We start from the raw sequence: 18,723 nt of genomic DNA on the forward strand, positions 1-18,723 counted from the left end.
AGCCAGGGACGAAAACCACTCCTACCTCCCTAGGAGGGCGGAGCGCGGTCCCTTCGGCCAGGAACAAAGGCAAGGCCGTTATGCTACCCTCCAGTTCCCCATTTGAGCAATGGATTCTGGAAGAGCGTGTACCCACGGTTAAAATGTCGTCGCACATCACATATGATGGGACTTCGGATCCGAAGGACCATATCGCCTCCTACGAGGGGCACATGCATCTCTGCCCAAGGTCCGAAGCGACCTGGTGCAAATATTTTCCCACCACTCTCAAGGGGGTCGCGCAAGCGTGGATCTCCAAAGGAGTAAAGGAAGGCTCTATAATAGGGTGGGACGACCTGTCCACCAAATTTAAAAGCAAATTCTCCACGGCAAACCGCCGAGAGAAGACCACTGCTGAGCTCATGGGCCTGCAGCAAGGGGAGACCGAGAGTCTCCGGGACTACCTAACCCGTTTCAACAACGAATCATCCAGCGTCTCTCAGCTGGACCAAGGGCTAGCTGTTTTTGCAATGCAGAATGGCCTTCAGCCCGGGAAGTTCCTAGACTTCATGGTCATGCACACCCCGCAGACCTTGGAGGAAGCTCTGAACGCCTCGGATAAATTCATCCGAGCCGAGGAGTGGAACAAAACAAAAGCCCAACCCCAATCTGGGAATAGGAAACAAAAACAACCGTCCGAAGGCCAAGGCCAGAAGACGAAAGGAAAGGCGAAAGCCTCGGAGCAATCTTCGGCCAACGAGCCGAAGAAGGAAAAATCTGCCCCATTCACAGGCAGATATGAGTCCTACACTCCACTCTCTCTTCCACGTGCCAAAATTTACAGCGTGACAAAGGAGGAGCAGAGTTACAGAAAGCCGAGACCACTCCCAGAGTGGTATCAGCGAAAAAATAAAAATCAGTGGTGCGAGTTCCATGAATCACCGGGACAAAACACCGAGGAATGTATCCAGCTGAAGGACCAAATCGAGGACATGGTCCGGAAGGGATACTTGAAAAAATACATCGCGGATCACCGCGAGAAAAAAGAGGCTGAGAAGTCAGCAAAGGACTCTCGGCAGGACCTTGACTTCCCCCGGAAGAACAGCAAAAGCGCGGAGGGAAAATTCTTTCCAATCAATGTTATCTCGGGAGGAATATGTTCTAGAAGGGAACACAAGCGGCATCTTAGGGCTCTGACCCACCAGGTGAACAACGCTGATATTCAGCCTCCTCAGTCGCCGGTGCCGAACATGACGTTCACAGCCGCCGACTGCCGGGGGGTAACATTCCCTCACGAGGACCCGTTGGTGATCATCGCCACGGTGGCCAACCACGACGTCAGCAAGGTTCTTGTTGACGGCGGCAGCGGAGCAAACATTCTGTTCCGAAAGGCCTACAATCAGATTAAGCTGAAGCCCAAGCACCTTACGCCGGTACCCTACCCGGTATCCAGATTCAACGGGGCTTCAACTTATCCAGACGGGAAGGTGACACTCCCTGTCACCATCGGTTGCGATGAGGCAGCCAGGAACGTCATGACTGAATTTTTGGTCATTGAAGCTCCTTCGGTGTACAACGTGATTTTGGGGAGACCCATAATTCACGAGATCCAAGGGGTCGTCTCAACATATCATCAGCTGATGATCTACGTTTCAGACGCCGGCTTCCCCGAAAGGATCCAGGGCAGCCAAAAGGAGGCCCGAAGGTGCAACTACCTCAAGCCATCCACTAGTCGCCCAGATGACGACGAGGAGGATGAGGAGGAGAAAGAAAAAGAAAGAGAGCCAAGTACAAAAAAGCCGAAAGGTTTAAGTGCTTCGGCCCAAGGTTTTGTGCCCAGAGAAAAAGGGCCAGAAAAAGAAAGGGCTAGCTCTTCATCTGAGCCGAAAGACTCAGAGAGCCAGCCGAAGAAGAAAAAGTCTGGAACGCCTGCTGACATAGACAACAGGCCAGATTGTGAAGAGTGCAGCCCATCAGCAATGGACATGGACCAACAGACTGAAACGGTTGAGTTGACCGAAGGAGACGCTGAGAAATGTGTAACAATTGGGATGGACCTTGATCCGAGCACCCGTTGTGAACTTATTCAACTCCTTCGGGACAACAGAGATGTGTTTGCTTTCTCGGCAGCTGACATGCCTGGGATAAGTCCAGACCTCATCTCCCATAAGCTTAATGTCGACCCAACGTGTCGGCCAATTAAGCAAAAGAAGCGGAGTTACTCCGCAAATAAGAACCGAGACATCGCAGCCGAGGTCAAAAAGTTGTTGGATGCAGGCTTCATCGAGCCTTGTCAATATCCAGAATGGCTGGAAAATGTGGTGATGGTTCAGAAGGCCAATGGTACCTGGAGAATGTGCGTTGACTTCACGGACCTAAATAAGGCTTGTCCGAAAGATTTCTATCCCTTGCCGAGGATCGATCAGCTAGTTGACTCGACAAGTGGCCATGCCTTGCTTAGTTTCATGGACGCATTCTCGGGATATCATCAGATCTTCATGCACCCCGACGATCGAGCAAAAACGGCATTTGTCACGAACGCCGGGGTGTACAATTATAAAATGATGCCCTTCGGATTGAAAAATGCGGGGGCAACTTACCAAAGGTTGGTGGATCAGGTTTTTGCCGATCAAAAAGGCCGAAACATGGAAGTTTATGTTGACGATTTAATCGTCAAAAGCAAAAAATCTGAAGACCATGTTAAGGACATGGTTGAAACCTTCGCCACCTTAAGAAAACATCAAATGAAGCTGAATCCGAAGAAGTGTGTCTTCGGCGTGAAGTCAGGGAAATTCCTTGGGTTCATGGTCAGCAAGAGGGGGATTGATGCCAATCCCTCCAAAGTCAAAGCAGCGCTCAATCTTCCTGAGCCGAAAACAAAGCGGGATGTTCAGCGGCTCACCGGAAGAATGACAGCCCTCTTGAGGTTCATTTCCAGAGCTTCGGACAAAGGGTTACCTTTCTTCAAAGTCCCGAAACTCCCAAAAACAAAAGAGCTCGTTTGGGAAGAAGAGCAAAAAGAAGCCTTCAAGCAGCTTCGGGAGCATCTGGCTCAACTCCCAACACTGGCTAGCCCAGCAGAGGGAGAAACCTTGTATCTGTACGTGGCTGTTAGCCCAGCCACCATCAGTGCAGTGCTGCTGAGGGAAGAAAATAAAGTTCAGCAACCGATTTACTTCGTCAGTCACACTCTGACGGATGCCGAGACTCGCTACCCTCTACTCGAGAAAGTCGCCTTCGCAGTAGTGGTAGCTGCTCGGAAGCTAAGGCCCTATTTTGATTGCCATCAGATAGTGATCCTAACTGATCAGCCGCTGGAAAAAGTTCTCGGCAAAGTTGAAAAATCTGGTAGGCTGGCCAAGTGGGCTTTCGAGCTCACTGAATTCAGCATCGGCTACCAGCCGAGGGCATCCATCAAGGCTCAGGCTTTAGCGGACTTCTTGGCCGAATGCTCCTACCAAGAGACGCTAGACGATGAAAAGAAAATCTGGACCGTGTTTACGGATGGATCCTCCACCGTAAATGGTTCGGGGGCAGGGGTAGTGATAACCTCTCCCGAAGGCAAATCCTTTCAGTATGCACTAAAGTTTTCTTTTAAGGCTTCAAACAACGAAGCTGAATATGAGGCAGCAGTAGCTGGCCTAGAATTGTGCATCTCTTTGGAAGCCGAGCATGTTCGCCTGAAAACAGACTCTCAGCTCGTTGCATATCAGATCGGTGGCAGCTATGAGGCCAAAGAGCCCTCTATGATAGCCTATCTTGCCAAGATCAAATCAGTCATCGCAAAGCTGAGAACTTTTGAAGTTCAGCTGATCCCAAGGGGTCAGAATGCTCAAGCCGACGCACTCTCCAAACTTGCCAGTTCAACTCTCACTGAGCTGAACAGATCTGTGTATGTGGAAGTGCGCCGAGAGAGAAGGGTTGACGAAGCACCTGAAGTGTGCTGTGCCGACCCAGAGCCCAGCTGGATGGATCCCATCCTAGCTTTCAAGCTTCGGGGAGAAATTCCCGAGGATAGAATTTTGGCCTCCAAATTGAAGAGAACCTGCTCAAGGTTCATCGTCTTCAGAGGAGAGCTTCTGAAAAAGTCCTTCTCAGCTCCCTTGCTAAAATGCGTGGGACCGACGGATGCCGATTACATCCTTCGGGAAATTCACCTCGGCATCTGTGGGAACCACATCGGGGGAAGGACCTTGGCCCACAAAGCACTAAGGGCAGGGTACTATTGGCCCACCATGATCTCAGACGCTAAGGAGCTGGTCAGAAAATGCGAAAAATGCCAGAAATTCGCACCAGTCATCCATCAGCTTCAGTCTGTGCTGAACCCACTTCCATTCGCCCAGTGGGGACTGGATATCTTGGGCCCATTTCCAGATGCCGTATACCAGAAAAAATGGCTGATAGTCGGTGTCGACTATTTCAGTAAATGGATCGAGGCCGAAGCAGCCTCGAACATTACAGAACAAACTGTCAGAAAATTCATCTGGCAGAACATTATCACTCGTTTCGGCATCCCGAAAGTATTTGTCTTCGATCATGGAAGGCAGTTCGATAACTTGCCGCTGAAACGGTATACGGATCAGTTCGGCATCAAACTGGTATATTCAGCGGTATGCCACCCACAAAGTAACGGACAAGCCGAAGCTGCAAATAAGCAGATCCTAAACACCCTCAAAAAGAGGGTGGAGGATCAGAAGTCCAAATGGCTGGAGGAGCTCTCAGGAACCCTCTGGTCCCTTCGGACAACCGAAAAAGAGGCAACCGGCCACACACCTTTCGAATTGGTGTATGGCGCCGAGGCCGTCCTCTCCGTGGAGATCGGTACAGAAAGCCTGCGAGTGCACCACTTCTCGGCTGAGAATGAAGACCTTATGAGGGAATCCCTGGATTTCCTCGATGAAGTGAGAGACTCAGCCCGAGTCAGAATGGCTGCATACAAGCAGAGAATCAGCAAATTTTACAACCGAAGAGTCCAAGCGAGGCCTCTCAAAATTGGAGACCTCGTCCTTCGGAATGCTGCTGCAGTGCAGAAAAACAGAATTCACGGGAAACTCTCAGCGGCCTGGGAGGGACCCTATGAAGTCTATGATGAGCTTCAGCCAGGAACATACCGACTTCGGCAGTTGGATGGAACTGAGTTGAAAAATCACTGGAATGCTGATGTACTTAAGAAATATCACGTGTAAACCCTTCGGGGCAGAACAATCTTTGTAAGTACATTTTGAATCATTAATGAAAGGCCTCGGAGCCACCATATTCGCAACTTTTTATTCTTTCAAGTTTTCTTTATTCTATCTACTCTTTAAGGGTTTTTATTCAGCCTCGTCTGAAACCTTCGCCTCTGGGTAACTGGGTTTCAGATTGCTGACAAAACTCGTCTTTTTAAAGAACTCTGGTCTTTCAGCTGAAGTCGAACTTCAGTAAGACTTGTTCTCTAAAGACATGAGTCCATGGACAAGTCTGGGATATTTCCTTAACTGAGCTTTGTATCTCAGAAAGCCATTATCTGAAGCATTGCCTTTAGTTGGCCTTGTGTTTCAGATATCCATTTTTAAAGATAGACAGAAAATCAAGGATAACAACAACTATTAAAAATTTTATTCAGCTTAGTCTGAAAGTTAAAGAAACAAAACACAACTCAGCAATCCAAAGACTGGAGTCTTCAGATTCCTGGGAGGGGCAAGAGGCACTGTCAGTGCAAGTTTATCTTCAGCAGAATTCTTCAAGCTGAAAGCTTTGTACTTAACAAATTTTTGCGAAAATTCTCAAGTTCAGAAACATTAAATCATTTAAAATAAGACAAAGCAGTTGAAGAAAAAAGCATCAGATTAATAAGATCATGCTCGTATAACGAGCTGCAAGGTTGAAGTGTTCAAATAAGCTAAAAGGCTATATCGGCAGCCGCCCACAAGCGGAAAATAACAGCTGCCGAAATACGTACAGAAACAAAAACAAACTGTTTGTACATCAAGGCAAGCTGAAGCAAAAATAAGGCAAAAAGAGATTCAGAAAGCGGCGAGTCTGAAGTTAAGCACATGTTGATCCGCAAGACTCTGAAGACGACTGCCCGATTTCCTATGCTTCAGCCGGAGGATCAGGCTGGTCAGCTGGGTCTAGCCCCGGGGCAGCCTCGGCTCCAGCAGCAGAGGAGGCAGGTTGGGCCCTTGCCTGAGTTTCAGCGGCTCGCTGTTCAGCCTCCAACTCCTGCCGCTCAGCTTCCTCCTCGGCTTGTTCAGCCTGAAGGATTTCATGCTTAGCAGGAGTGGCATACAGCATGTGCGGATCCTCGGGGTCCTGAGCCCAAAGCGCACACTTGGCCCAATCCAGCGAAGGCTCGGCATGGAGAGCCAACCTCCGAGCCACCTTAAACCCATTTATGTAGCCCATTTCGTACTCTTCCTGGGTATAAAGGCGGACCTGGAGCAAGGCCTCAGCGTCAGCCAACCTCTTTCGACTCTCCTCCAAATCCTTTTTAGATTTTTCTAACTCTTCTGAGAGTTTGGAGGAGGAAGTCTTCTGCTCATTAAGCTCCAGCTGGACGTTGGAAGTTTCAGCCTTGGCCTTGGTCAGCTCATCTCCCTTAACCTTCAGCTGATCTTCTAATTCCTTCAGCCTCTGGTCCTGGCTTTCAGCAGCAGCTTGAGCAGCGGAAAGCGGAAAGGTGAGCATCCCTAGCCTGCTGAGCCTCTTTAGCAGCCATCCTGCTGGACTCCAGACCCTCCAGCCTCTGCTCCATCTCCCGAACTTGGCCAGCAACTTCGGTAGCGATTCGGCGAGAGAGAGCTGCCCTGAAACTGGGGATGTCAAAAGCCCCCAACTCGTTGATGACGCTTTCCCCGGCCATCAGAGTAGGGAAAACCTCAGTTTCCATGGCGTGGTAGAAGGTCCGAAGGGCCTCAACAGCCTGCTTCTCATATTTTTTGGCCGCTGCTTGCCTCTCTTCAGCAGCCTGTTGTTTCAGCTCAGCTAGCTTCGCCTCCTCCTGAGAAATCTTCGCATCCTCCCAGGCATGCTCCAGCTTGTCTTGAAGGATATCAATCAGCTCTACGGTGAGAGTCTGATTGTGCACAACCTGTTTACAGGGGCACATCAAAAAAAAAGAAGAAAGGGAGGAGGAGAAGAGCTGAATGAAAGCAAAACAAATTGGCTAAACGGTTAAGTACCTGCATCAGCAAGCGCTGGTTGTCTCTTGCGAGGTCGGGGACCCTTCGGCTGGACTCTCCCATTCCAGCCGTGGCCTTCAGCGACCACACCCTTGCTCGGTCCACCTCCGACATACCAGATAGGTCGCCGAAGTAACCCGCAGCCCCTTCACGGTTCTGGCCCCAAATTCGTTCCCAAACAGGTTCTGGGACTGTAATGCGGGGGGCCGAGAAACCCAAATCTCCAGAGTTCAGCGTCTGGAATGATGGGAAGGAAGAAGAGGGAACCTCCTGAGCTTTCTCGGGCTCAGCATGTTCTTCCCTTTCGGCGGAGCCCAACTGGTCCCCACCAGGGTCTGCAGCAAGGACCTCCTCAGCTTCCTCATCAGGTTGACGAAGTAGAGCGTCAACCTCCCTATCAATATCTTCTGAGAAACCTTCAGCAATTGGTTTCTCAGAGTCCTCAGCAGGGCGTCCCTGAACCCCCCCTTCGGATCAGGAGTTCGTTGGTCCACCTCCATCTCTTGAGTTTCGGGAGGTGGAGGGGGGGTTTGAGGACGCGGAGCTTCCGGCGGAGAGGGAGCCCTCGGCGAGCGTCTACCTTCATCAGGCTCCCTTATTTGGATGCCCCCGGTAGGCCTCATCCCCGTCTGAAACTGACGAGGCCCCAGCACGGCTAACCTCCTCCTCCTCTTTGCTAAGGGCTGCTCGTCCATTTCTTCAGATTCTGACGAAGAGGGATCCTCAGAACGAGCAGACGCTTTCCCTTCTCTTCTTCCGCTCCCTTCCTCAGACTGCAGAAAGGGGGGGCAGCAAAGTATGAGTAAAAAAAAAAAACGAGCAAGTCAGGAACTTACCGGAACCCTCGGCTGAGCTCCAGATGCAGGGATATCCCTCTCAGCAGCACCAGATGTCCCAACACCTCCTTCCAGGGAGTCGATTGCTCGGGACACGTCAGCAGCTGTCTGAGCAACCTGTGCTTCCTCAGGTAATAAAGGCCAAAGGGGATCTCGCTTCTCCCACCAAGGCTTCTGCTTGGTGTAGTCGGCGGCAGCTTCGATCTGAAGGCCCGTTTCGTGCAGATGTAGCGGACGGTCCTTCGGAGCTGTGATTGCTGGAGCCCGGTCTAAAATGACTCGTTCAGCGTTCACCCCAAGCCGGTTATAGTCAATCCCCGAAGTAGCCTCGCTCAGCTCTGAAAAGAACGGACGAAGGTTAGACTAAGGGAATAAGCATCAAAGATAAACAAAAAATTAAACAAGTCAAAGTCCTCGGCCCCAGCCGAACATACTTACCATCCCTGTACTTTCGGCTGAGGCCGACAACTGCCAACATCTTCTCTTGGAAGACGTAATGGTTATCTGGGAGCCATCTGGCAGGGAGAAATCTCATTCGGCCGACTCCCCCAGGGTTATTCTGCTTCCCGAAGAAGCTCATTTACTCGTAGCTGGGGTGACGAGTGGCATCAGGGTCCTCAGGGCCCAAATCCTGCATGTTCGGATCAGGCCTGGAGAGGTATCGGGGAGCCCCGAAAAAATAGGGATGCTCCGGATCAGCGGGAACTCTCACCCAGACCCATTGACCTCTCCAATCCTTGTCCGAGGAATCGTTCGGCCACATAGTCAGATATTGGGGGCAGCTCTCTATTCGCCACCAGCCTGAAGACCCATGTTGGCCATATATGCTCTGAAGGTTTTGCACTAGCTGATGCATCTTTCGGAAGCAGTGCAAATTCGGCTCAACAGCAAAAAACCGACACACCCAGAGATAAGTCATCACCCGCCGAATGCTAACGGGTGTTAATTGGCACATGGAGATCCCGTACTTTATTAAAATATCCCTGACGAAGGGATCCAAAGGGAACCGAAGCCCGTACTGTAGTTGCCGAGTGTACACCCCTATATATCCAGGAGGGGGACGGTGAATCTTGTCAGTCGGCGAAGGAATTCGGCACCAGTGCCCATCCCCCTCGAAAATGCCGTAGTGCAGCTCTATTTGCTCGGCAAATCGGTAGGTTTCGGCATGCCGAACCCACCACGAGTATGGGGGATTTCTCACCATGGCTTCCTGGGCCTCGGCGTCCTGCCATTCAGCATGCCCAGGAAGCAGGTCCCAGAGCACAGGGGGCAAATCTTCGGCCTGCCCAGCCCGTTCCCTCTGCTCAGGCTGCTCCGCCTCGCCGGCCCCGGCGTCCTGCTGAGGCGGCACGGCGTTTAAAGGAACGGCCGGAATCCCCCTTTCCGGGTCTTCCCCGACTCGTTCCCCGTTCCAAACATCGGCGCGGTCACGGGGATCCCTAACCTGACCCCGTCGACCTGGTTGACGCCTCCTTTCTCGAGCCATAACCAAATTCAAAGAAGGAAAGAAGGGAGAAGAAGAATTCTCTCGAAAAAAGCAAGAAAATCAAAAGGACTCGAAGAAATTTACCTCCAAATAGGCTGAAATGCGTCGGTCAAGTCAGTGGGAGTGACGAATTCGAGTGTCGAGCTCGGATTCGGGGGTATTGCGCTACAGATTCAAAGCGAAAGTGGGTTTATGCGAGAATTCGAGTGTAAGTTGGTGAAGAAATGAGGCGAAAATGCGAATCAGACCTTATAATTCCGGGAAGGAGAATCCTAAAGGTCGGAAAGTTCGAATTTCTCTTAAATGCCTCCTTAATTAACCGTTAAACACTCTCTCTCTGGATTAACCGCCCACTATCCACTTCACTTCCTATTAATTATCTAAATTACAGTTATTTAATTAATAACTGTTTAAAAATTTAAATCTTTTGATTTAATTAAATCATTTACTTCCCTCCATTTCTTATTGGATTCAAACCCGACCCGTCATCCTTCCAAATCGGGTCTGGGGGGCAAGTTGTTCGGGTCCAATTTATCCAATTGGGCCTAGTCATTTATTTGGGTCCAATTATCTCATTGGGCCTAGTCATTAAATAATCCAATATTCCAAGGTCAAGGCCCAAGCCTCCAATCAAGCCAAGTCAGCCAGGAGTCCTTTGGTCCGAATTGTTATGGTCAGCCCATGACTATTTAAGGGCCCAATTCCTCTCCTCTCCTCATATGCAAAGGTATATAAGCCTTCAATTCATTCATTTATGACACACACAAAAGCCTCAAGCATTAAATCTCTTGCATAGCTTCCCCTCTAAATACACTGTTTGACTTCGGCATCGGAGGGGTCTTCCTCGGATCCACCCCCGAGGCCAGTTTACGTGTGTTTGCTGTGCAGGAAACCTTCGGCCCAGCATCCATTGGACCGGACCAGTCTTCATCCACTTCATCGGACCTTCGGCAAGGTCCCATTGTTTTCATCCGAAACACTTAATAACAATTATTAACGGTAAAAGTTGTACATTGATAAACGTACAAGCCAAAATGAAACATCCAAAAAAAATCCAAAAAAAAAAAAGTTAAAGTGGAACCACTAGAAATAAAAGTTAGGAAATCGGTTTAGGAAATGTCCATTGCTTGGATGGTAGACGAAATCAGAAAGGTAGGAAATCGGTTTAGGAAATGTGCTATTATCAAGGTTAAAAGAGAACAAGTGCAGAGAGTGATGGATAACTCAAGTGGTTAGAGCTTCCCTCTCGATTCCAGGAGATCCTGGGATCGATTCTCACCCCCGCCCTTGTGGCTCTCTAAACACCAAAAAAAAAAAAAAAAAAAAAAAAAAGAGAACAAGTGCAGCGTGCTAATGATATAGCCAAATCATGTCGTTGTTCTACTTCTAACTTAGACCTCTAGTTTGTACGTAGTTCCTTTGCTATTGTCAAAAAAAAAAAAAAAAAAAAAAAAAAAAAAAAGTTAGATATTGTATTATTAATTGAAAAAGTAGTCAAACTCATTGGGCCTTAATTCTAATATCTTAGCTTAATTAAATTAGAATGTATAGATTGTTAATAGGTCCTGGGGTTTTTAAGGCTTGTTTATTATCATTATTTGTTTTTTATTTTTTTTTTAAATAAAAGGTGAAAAAAACAAATAGAAAAGGTAGATTTCATATAAGTTATCAGTTTTCAGTTTTCTTAATAATTATTATTTCAATAAGTCAGACTAATTTTTTTATACACTATATGACATATAGTCATATAGTTTTACCTTCAAAAAACCAAAAAAATTGAAAAGTACAAGAACATCAAACGGGCCCTAAGTTGTTTTATACTTTTATTAGATTATATAGTTAATGATGTGATTTCTAATACCATAATGCCCACTTTGTTTCCCATGTTTTACATTTTTATGTTGTAATTTATAGCTTGGTAAGTTAAATGCCACAAATCAATGTGAATCTACATTCGTTCTTATGACTATCTTTATAGCCTTATTTAAGTACCCTTTTGGTTTTACCTTACTCCTAAATTATGAGCTTTACAAGTGGGCTTTTATTATTGTTTTATTATATAAATGGACTCTTTTAGTTGTACTGGGCCTATAACTAGGTTCCAATATGTAAGGATTAATTGATGGGCTATTTAGTTCAGTAATTGATTCTTTAGGTCTTTTGTTTTACTAGTCTATGGAGTTGTTTGGCAATCGGCGGTTGGCTGTTGGCTGTTGGCTGTTGGGTGTTGGCTTGTTTGACTAGTTATTGTGTTAAGCTGGTTGTTTTCAAAAGTGTTTGGTAAAATTATTAATGGTTATTAGCTGTTTATTAGTGATAAAGTGGGCCAACAAGCCAAAAGCCAATAAAAAAAAGCTACTCTTATTAGCTTTTGACTTTTGGCGAAAAAGCTAGCTTAAAAGCCAACTACCAAACATATTTTTTTGGCTGTTTGACCAAACTTAAAAGCCAAAAGCTAGGCAAAAAGCCAATTGCCAAACAACCCCTATATATAGTTCCCTTTTCCATTAAAATAATGTTAGCTAGGCGCCTAGGCATAATTATATGCTTAGCAGCTTAGGGTTGTATTTTGGAAGGTGAGTCCATTTTAATAATCCTTACATATTATTTACTTCTTCCATCTTAAATTACTTGTAAATAAAATATTATATAATAATAAAATAAACATACTTGTCTCTTTTATTTATTTATCAAATGCATCAAATGATTTGGCAAACTTTTCCTCCTATCTAATTGAGTCTCACACTTACTTTTTTTCAATCTAAATTTTCTTTCTAGAATATTTGTCACATTACCATTTATTCATGGACCAAAATTATTAGGATAGGACTCATAGGAGTACTAGTTTATATTGAATGACTCAAGTAACATAGGTGTAAGCCTGTAACTCTGTAAGGTGTTAATGCATGTAAAATTCTGCAATTGATCAAAACATTTTGTAAATGGAGATGAATAAGTTCATTGGTTATATTGGCATGAAAACAGGCTCTGCTTATCTTCATACTCTCTTACTGGTTGTAGTGATAATGGACTTTATACAGCAAGGAAGACACATCTATCAAAGGAAGAATCACTCGTAAAATGAGTTTGGTGAGATTTGACTACGCTTTTGCTTACAAGTTGGAGAGCTAACCAACTGTTCTATCCACCAATCTCAATTACTGTAGTAATGAAGCTGTGAAACACAGGAGGACTAAAAAGCGATAATACAAGCAGGTTCAGTCCAATGCTGTAAAACAATTCTACAATGTGACTGATGTCTTAGGGAATAGAAAACATGTGATGATTACTTTTATGGTTAGCACCCTCCTCTGTAATTTAGGTTAAGCATAGATTAAGAAGTTGTATATTACATGGGTACTGAAACAGACATTTATATTGCAATGGTAAATTAAATTGACAACAGTTCAATGCATGACTTTCTAAGCAGTCTGATAATAAGGAACACAGGGAGCAACTGAGCAAGTAAATAAACATCTAAATATCGATATAGCCATGTTTATACAGCAATTCGACCTGAGATTTTACACAAAGTAGCAAAAATTCTTCCTAAACTCTCTCACACAAAAAGGAAGGTGGTATCATCGTGTTGGTACCACAATCTCAATCATCTAAACAGAAGATGGTAAGAAAAGGCAGGGCTCAAACACTGCTACTAGGCCTACTGCTATGTTATGCCTTTTGTGCTTTGAAATTGAGTATGAAATCTCTGATCTCATCACTAGCTCTATCGAGGGCAGTTCTTCCATCAGCATCCTTTACGTCGTAGTTTGCTCCAGCTTTCAATAGTTCTTCAATTTTTGGTTGGTCACCCTCCGAGGCAGCCATCAACAGTAGGATATCTACAGGGTGGATGTTCTGGTTCAGAAGTGCTTCCATCTTATCATATGTACCCTCCACAGCAAGCATTCCCATGTAGTTAAAGTACTGCAAGAGAAACGGACAATGCAATGAAACAAACATTATAAAGATAAGCTCTATTATATGTATACATAATACAAAAGCATTGCAGATCATCCTGCAAATTGAGAATCACAAAAAACATAGCTAGCAAAAACATCAATCTGCACTGGTTGCATCTGAAATTTAGTCCACGGAAACCAACTATAGGCGCGATTTGCTACAATCTAACAATTCCAAATTGATATTCCACACGATGAGCACATTTTTTCCAGAACCAAATCCTTGTGACAAACACTCATCCTGCAAATAGAAAATCACAAAAACATAGCTGCATCTGAAATATAGACTACAGAAACGAACTGTAGGCACGATTTGTTTACACCCTAACAATTCCAAATTGATATTCCACAGGATGACACATTTTTTCCAGGATTAGTCCTTGTGACTAAGAGACTATGATTCTATCCTAAAGATGTTGGTGAAAAGCCACCATATTTTCTATTTTCTTGTTTCTCTTACTTTTGCTATCTGTTGTTCTAATGAGTCTTCTTAACCTTTTATGTCTTGACCTTCCTCCCAGTTTCTACAGACTACAGCATATGATAAGTTTGCTCTTGTTTACCGGTTTCGCTGCAGTACCTAGTTGGCTAGCAATTCATCCATTTTTTAGCACCTCTTTAAAATATACCACTCCCTTCTTACAAAGCTAGGTCCCCATGTAACTGGATTGGGTTTAAGGGACAATGAACTCTAAAAGACAGAACTGATGATCAATGAAAAGGCTACTACGGACTACGGAGTATTTGTTTTAGCAAAGTGTTTACTCAGTAAATCGCTAATAAAAATCAAAATGTGAGACATACATTTTGGTAACAATTGTGATAGTGTGCAATTAGTGCACTTTTTTTTTTGGAAAATTTGCAAATTGCAGCCATTTAAATTTTTTTTTACAAATTGCAGCCCAAAAGTTCGTATAAATTGTAAATTGCAGCCTGATTTTTTTTATCGGTTTACATGTTGAAAAATCTTCGGTTAAGGTTTCAGGGGTCATTTTAGCCCTTAGGAGCCCGAATTGAGCTCGGAATTAGCAAAAAAATAACGTAAGTGTCTCATATTTACAGTTTCCCACAAATCGATACACTTTTGTTACACAAAACGAGATACTTGCGTTATTTTTTTGCTAATTCCGAGCTCAATTCGGACCCCTAAGAACTAAAATGGCTACTAAAACATTAATCAAAGATTTTTCAACTTGTAAACTGATGAAAAAGTTGAATCGGGCTGCAATTTACTCCCTCCGTTCCACAATGATGTTCCTGTTTTGAATCTTTGACTTTTTTAAGAAAGAGAGAATCTTCTAAATTTCTCTTAATCTATAAGAGCAAATATAGTCATGTGGGATCTAGTTTGATTCGTCTTGGTGAGTAGATTATTAATATCTAACTTTTATAATTTTTGTTAGTGTGAGATTAAAGATATTTGTGGTCAAAGATGGGTAAAATTTTGCATCGATTTGCGAAACAGGAACATCATTATGAAACGGAGGGAGTACAATTTATATGAATTTTTGGACTGCAATTTGCAAAAAAAAAAATTTAAATAGCTGCAATTTGCAAATTTTCCTTTTTTTTTTTGAAAACCTACCAATTAGTGCACTTAACTAGGCACCCAAGCTAAGTTTATTAAAGATCAAATAATGTAGCCTATGACATTGTCATGATGACATGAAGTAACCCTCGGGATCAACTAAACATTATTTTTGTCTCCGGACATTAGATTATTATTATTAAAGTTACCTATACCATTGACATATGCAGCCAACTACTAGGATGAGTAGGATCAAACAACTAAACTTCGTCGGAATTTAGACATGTTTACATTTACTGAACTGAGCTGAATTGAATTGAACTGATTGGAGCTGAACTGAACTGAAATTAAGCTAAACAGGTCTTTAATCATCACGTTACTAGTTCAAATTACGCTGCAAAACTATATTCAGACTGAAGTACCAATTATACATTGACATATGCACAAAACTACTAATCTAAAAACATGTATACTCAAATAGAAATTCACCAATGCACAAAACATAATACACTTTTTTTATTCTTGGAACATAAATTTATATAGAAGCAGAACAAGTAATTCAAAAATTAACAGAGAATTATAATAAAATTAACAAAAGTCTTAAAAAAACTTACTTGTTCAACATCATCTCTATCAAAATCATCACGAGATTGGCTACCATAAATGCCAGCATTTTCAGCATTAAACTTGAACCAACACTTAGTTCTGCCACCGTTAGTGGGTCCCAGCTTCGTAGTGGGCTTGAATTTGGGCCCACTTACGTTTCTGGGCATACCCAGAAACCCATTTCGCAAGTTCAACAAACGAGAGGTTGATGAATGAGAAGTTGAAGGTTTTGAATTGATTGCAAATTGGATAGAACATGAGATTGAAGCCATGGTTAAGTGTGGAGAAATAGAGGAGAGAGAAAATGTGAGTGTATCAAAAATGTTATTATCCTTTCTCTCTCTAAAATCTGGCCACAATTTATATATGTGTGGATAATTTGAGACCAGGGACCAAACGACCTCTGTCATCGATCTTTTTACTACCTCTGTTTTAAATTACTTATATCGAGTTTATATCGAGTTTGTATGAAGTGTAAATAAAAAATGTATAATTATAGCAAATAATTTGAAACAAATATACCTTTTTATTTAATTGAAAAATTGACACTACTAACTAATTTAGAATGGTCTCAAATTTTAATCATAAAGCTTATTTTTTCAACACATTTTTAGCCTTGTATTACAAATTTTACTATTTTTTTTGGGATACGACAAATTTTACTATATCACGACCCTGTTTAATGGGTTTAAAGTGTCAGGTGATATGTTTTCATTAATCATTTGATACAAGTATGAGTATTACTACCTTCGATTTTTTTTTAGTTGCAACTTTGGAATTTTTTATCTCACACAAATAATATCCCAAAGTTGCAACTAATAAAAATCGGAGGTAGTATTAATATGGGAGAATTCAAGTTAATCTCTGAGATTGACATGAAAAGTTTATCTCCTCTCACAGTATATTGTTTTACTTTTATTTTTTAAATAATAAAGGTGAAATTATAAAGTGGCACGAAAATATATGCATAAAGTTGTAAGAAGAGATTAACTTGGAATGTTAATCTCAGAGATTAACTGGGGCAATAATTAAAATAAACTCGTACTTAAAATTACCCCAAGCCTGAATCCTGAGCAGTTAAGCTCGACTGTATTCATATACTCGAGTTTGAGCATCATAGACTTGGAAATCTTAGATGGAGCTCCACTCTAGCTACAGCAGAGCTAGAGTTAAACACAAGTTGTTCTTGAGTTTTTTTAAGACTCGCTAGTTTCTCCCTAAAAATTGAGTAAACACAGGTCATAGAGAGTATTTATCTGAGCAGAATAAAAGCCTTAGATCAGATGCAGCTCTGAAATTATAACAAAATTACATCACGGGTGATTTAGTATTGAAGGAGAGAAATCCGTCCAGAGATTCAGAGAGTTGAGACAGATTAGGAAGCAGAACAAAGATTTTACTGTCAGAATTCAGGATCACCCGATAGTATGGCCAGTAGGCAGCAAAAATTTGCAGGAATACAACTATATAAGTCATGAGATCAAGGGAAACCTTCTCTGCAGCTCACCTTATAGAGTGAGTGCATCTCGATTCCCAGATCTCCCAAGCCAGTGATCATAAGGTCCTGCAATTTCAGTTCCTGAAAACGATCCCAACCAACGGCATGACCATTAGTCATTAGACAGTCAATAAGGATAGGAAATGATTCAGGGATCATTGGACTTCTATAAACATCCTGTCAAACAGTATCTGGATCACAATATTGGTTAAATCATCAATCAGAATACTATAAAAAAAAGCAATTGTTTTGACATCTATAATCTTCATCCCCAATTATTTATCTTGCTTTCCAATAAAATTTGGTGCTACCTCCAACCTATTTCCTCAAGGCTGCCAATCAGTTGTTTGTACGAATATCTGGCAAGATCCCTTCTTACCCCCCACGACGTCTAACTGATCAACGGCTTCAATTCTTAGAATGGTGAAGGTAACAACCAGTGTCAGCAGCTTATCCATTAATTCTCATTCAACTCCAACTCTCCAAGGTTTCTTTACAAAAGATAATCCTTGTCTTCACAGCAGCTCAATTTCTCAGTCATCAATTCTTTTAAGAATTCTAAGCGCTTCATCAGTTTTCTCAGTCATTCTAACAACTCCAATACAAGTAGTGAGCATGCATATATCAGACCTTAATCCCAAACTTTCCGTCTTTCACTTATCTCATAACAGTTTCAATATCCTGTTACTTCTCTATCCCTACAGCAACCACAAGCACAGAATATGACTTTAAACTAAAATATAATCATTCTTCTGTACATCACCAAAGGCTCACTACAAGCATCAACCTTAATGTACCAGCCTATCAAATATAAGCATTCAAAACAAACCCAGCTGTTATCAGTCATTCGACACTGACAGGGGTATAAAATCCTTACCCGACACAAAATTTCACCCAACCACTACTATCATCTTGAACTACATATCAACAAAGGAAGTTCGTAAAAAAAATAGGAGGGGGGGGGGGGGGGAGGAGGGGGAACTACATATCAGAATTACCAATGACATAAAGTCAGCTTGAAAAGACAGCATACACATTTGTAATTCAAATAACTCATTTACAAGTCCTCTAGTATCAATATCAAGTCTCATGACAGATCTTTGGTCTCTTATCCCCACATATGAGCTCATCCCGTTTCACCCAGAAGCACAGATGATTAGTCAAATAATTAAATTCGGGTTAATCATCTGTTTTAGCATCAAGTCAAACAATAACCATTTGCTCTCACTCTCCTATTCGTCTTCAACATCTAATGCATGTAGCTACAAGCTTCAGTGGTGTGGACTCTGTAGGGAATCTCTGCAGAGGGTCTGTATTTAACTGTAAACTCTCATACTATAAACTATATCCATGTATCCCGCCCTCCTGATTAAGCACCCACGGACCTACCATACCCTAAAGGATAGCATACTTTCATTGATGTTGTGGCTTTAACATAACAATGAATTTGTTCTATGCAACAAAGTTTCCATAACAAAAGCATATCAACTGATGTAATAAAAATATCCAAGAACCAAATTGCGCATATGCAGTTGTGGGCATTTCTGCATATAACAGCTTTTACTTGAAATATCTGAAGCCTTGTAGCTGGTTTAACAAGATGAAGCATATTACATTGTACTTTAGCCTGTGTCTAAGAGATCAAAGCAAACAACTCACATATGA

General features: G+C 43.2%; 1 protein-coding gene across 1 annotated transcript; it reads right to left on the minus strand.

Moving 5' to 3' along the window:
- Positions 1 to 12,922: 12,922 nt before the first annotated feature.
- On the minus strand, positions 12,923 to 15,905 carry LOC145629367 (protein LHCP TRANSLOCATION DEFECT-like). The gene is made up of 2 exons (XM_081681950.1): positions 15,569 to 15,905; positions 12,923 to 13,391 (listed from the first exon to the last, which is right to left on the minus strand). The coding sequence occupies exons 1-2, from the start codon at positions 15,830 to 15,832 to the stop codon at positions 13,137 to 13,139; spliced, it is 519 nt and encodes a 172-aa protein (XP_081538076.1). The 5' UTR covers positions 15,833 to 15,905; the 3' UTR covers positions 12,923 to 13,136.
- Positions 15,906 to 18,723: the final 2,818 nt, after the last annotated feature.

This window comes from Chenopodium album, chromosome 4 (assembly GCF_948465745.1).
Source record: "Chenopodium album chromosome 4, dcCheAlbu1.1, whole genome shotgun sequence".
NCBI lineage: Eukaryota > Viridiplantae > Streptophyta > Magnoliopsida > Caryophyllales > Amaranthaceae > Chenopodium > Chenopodium album.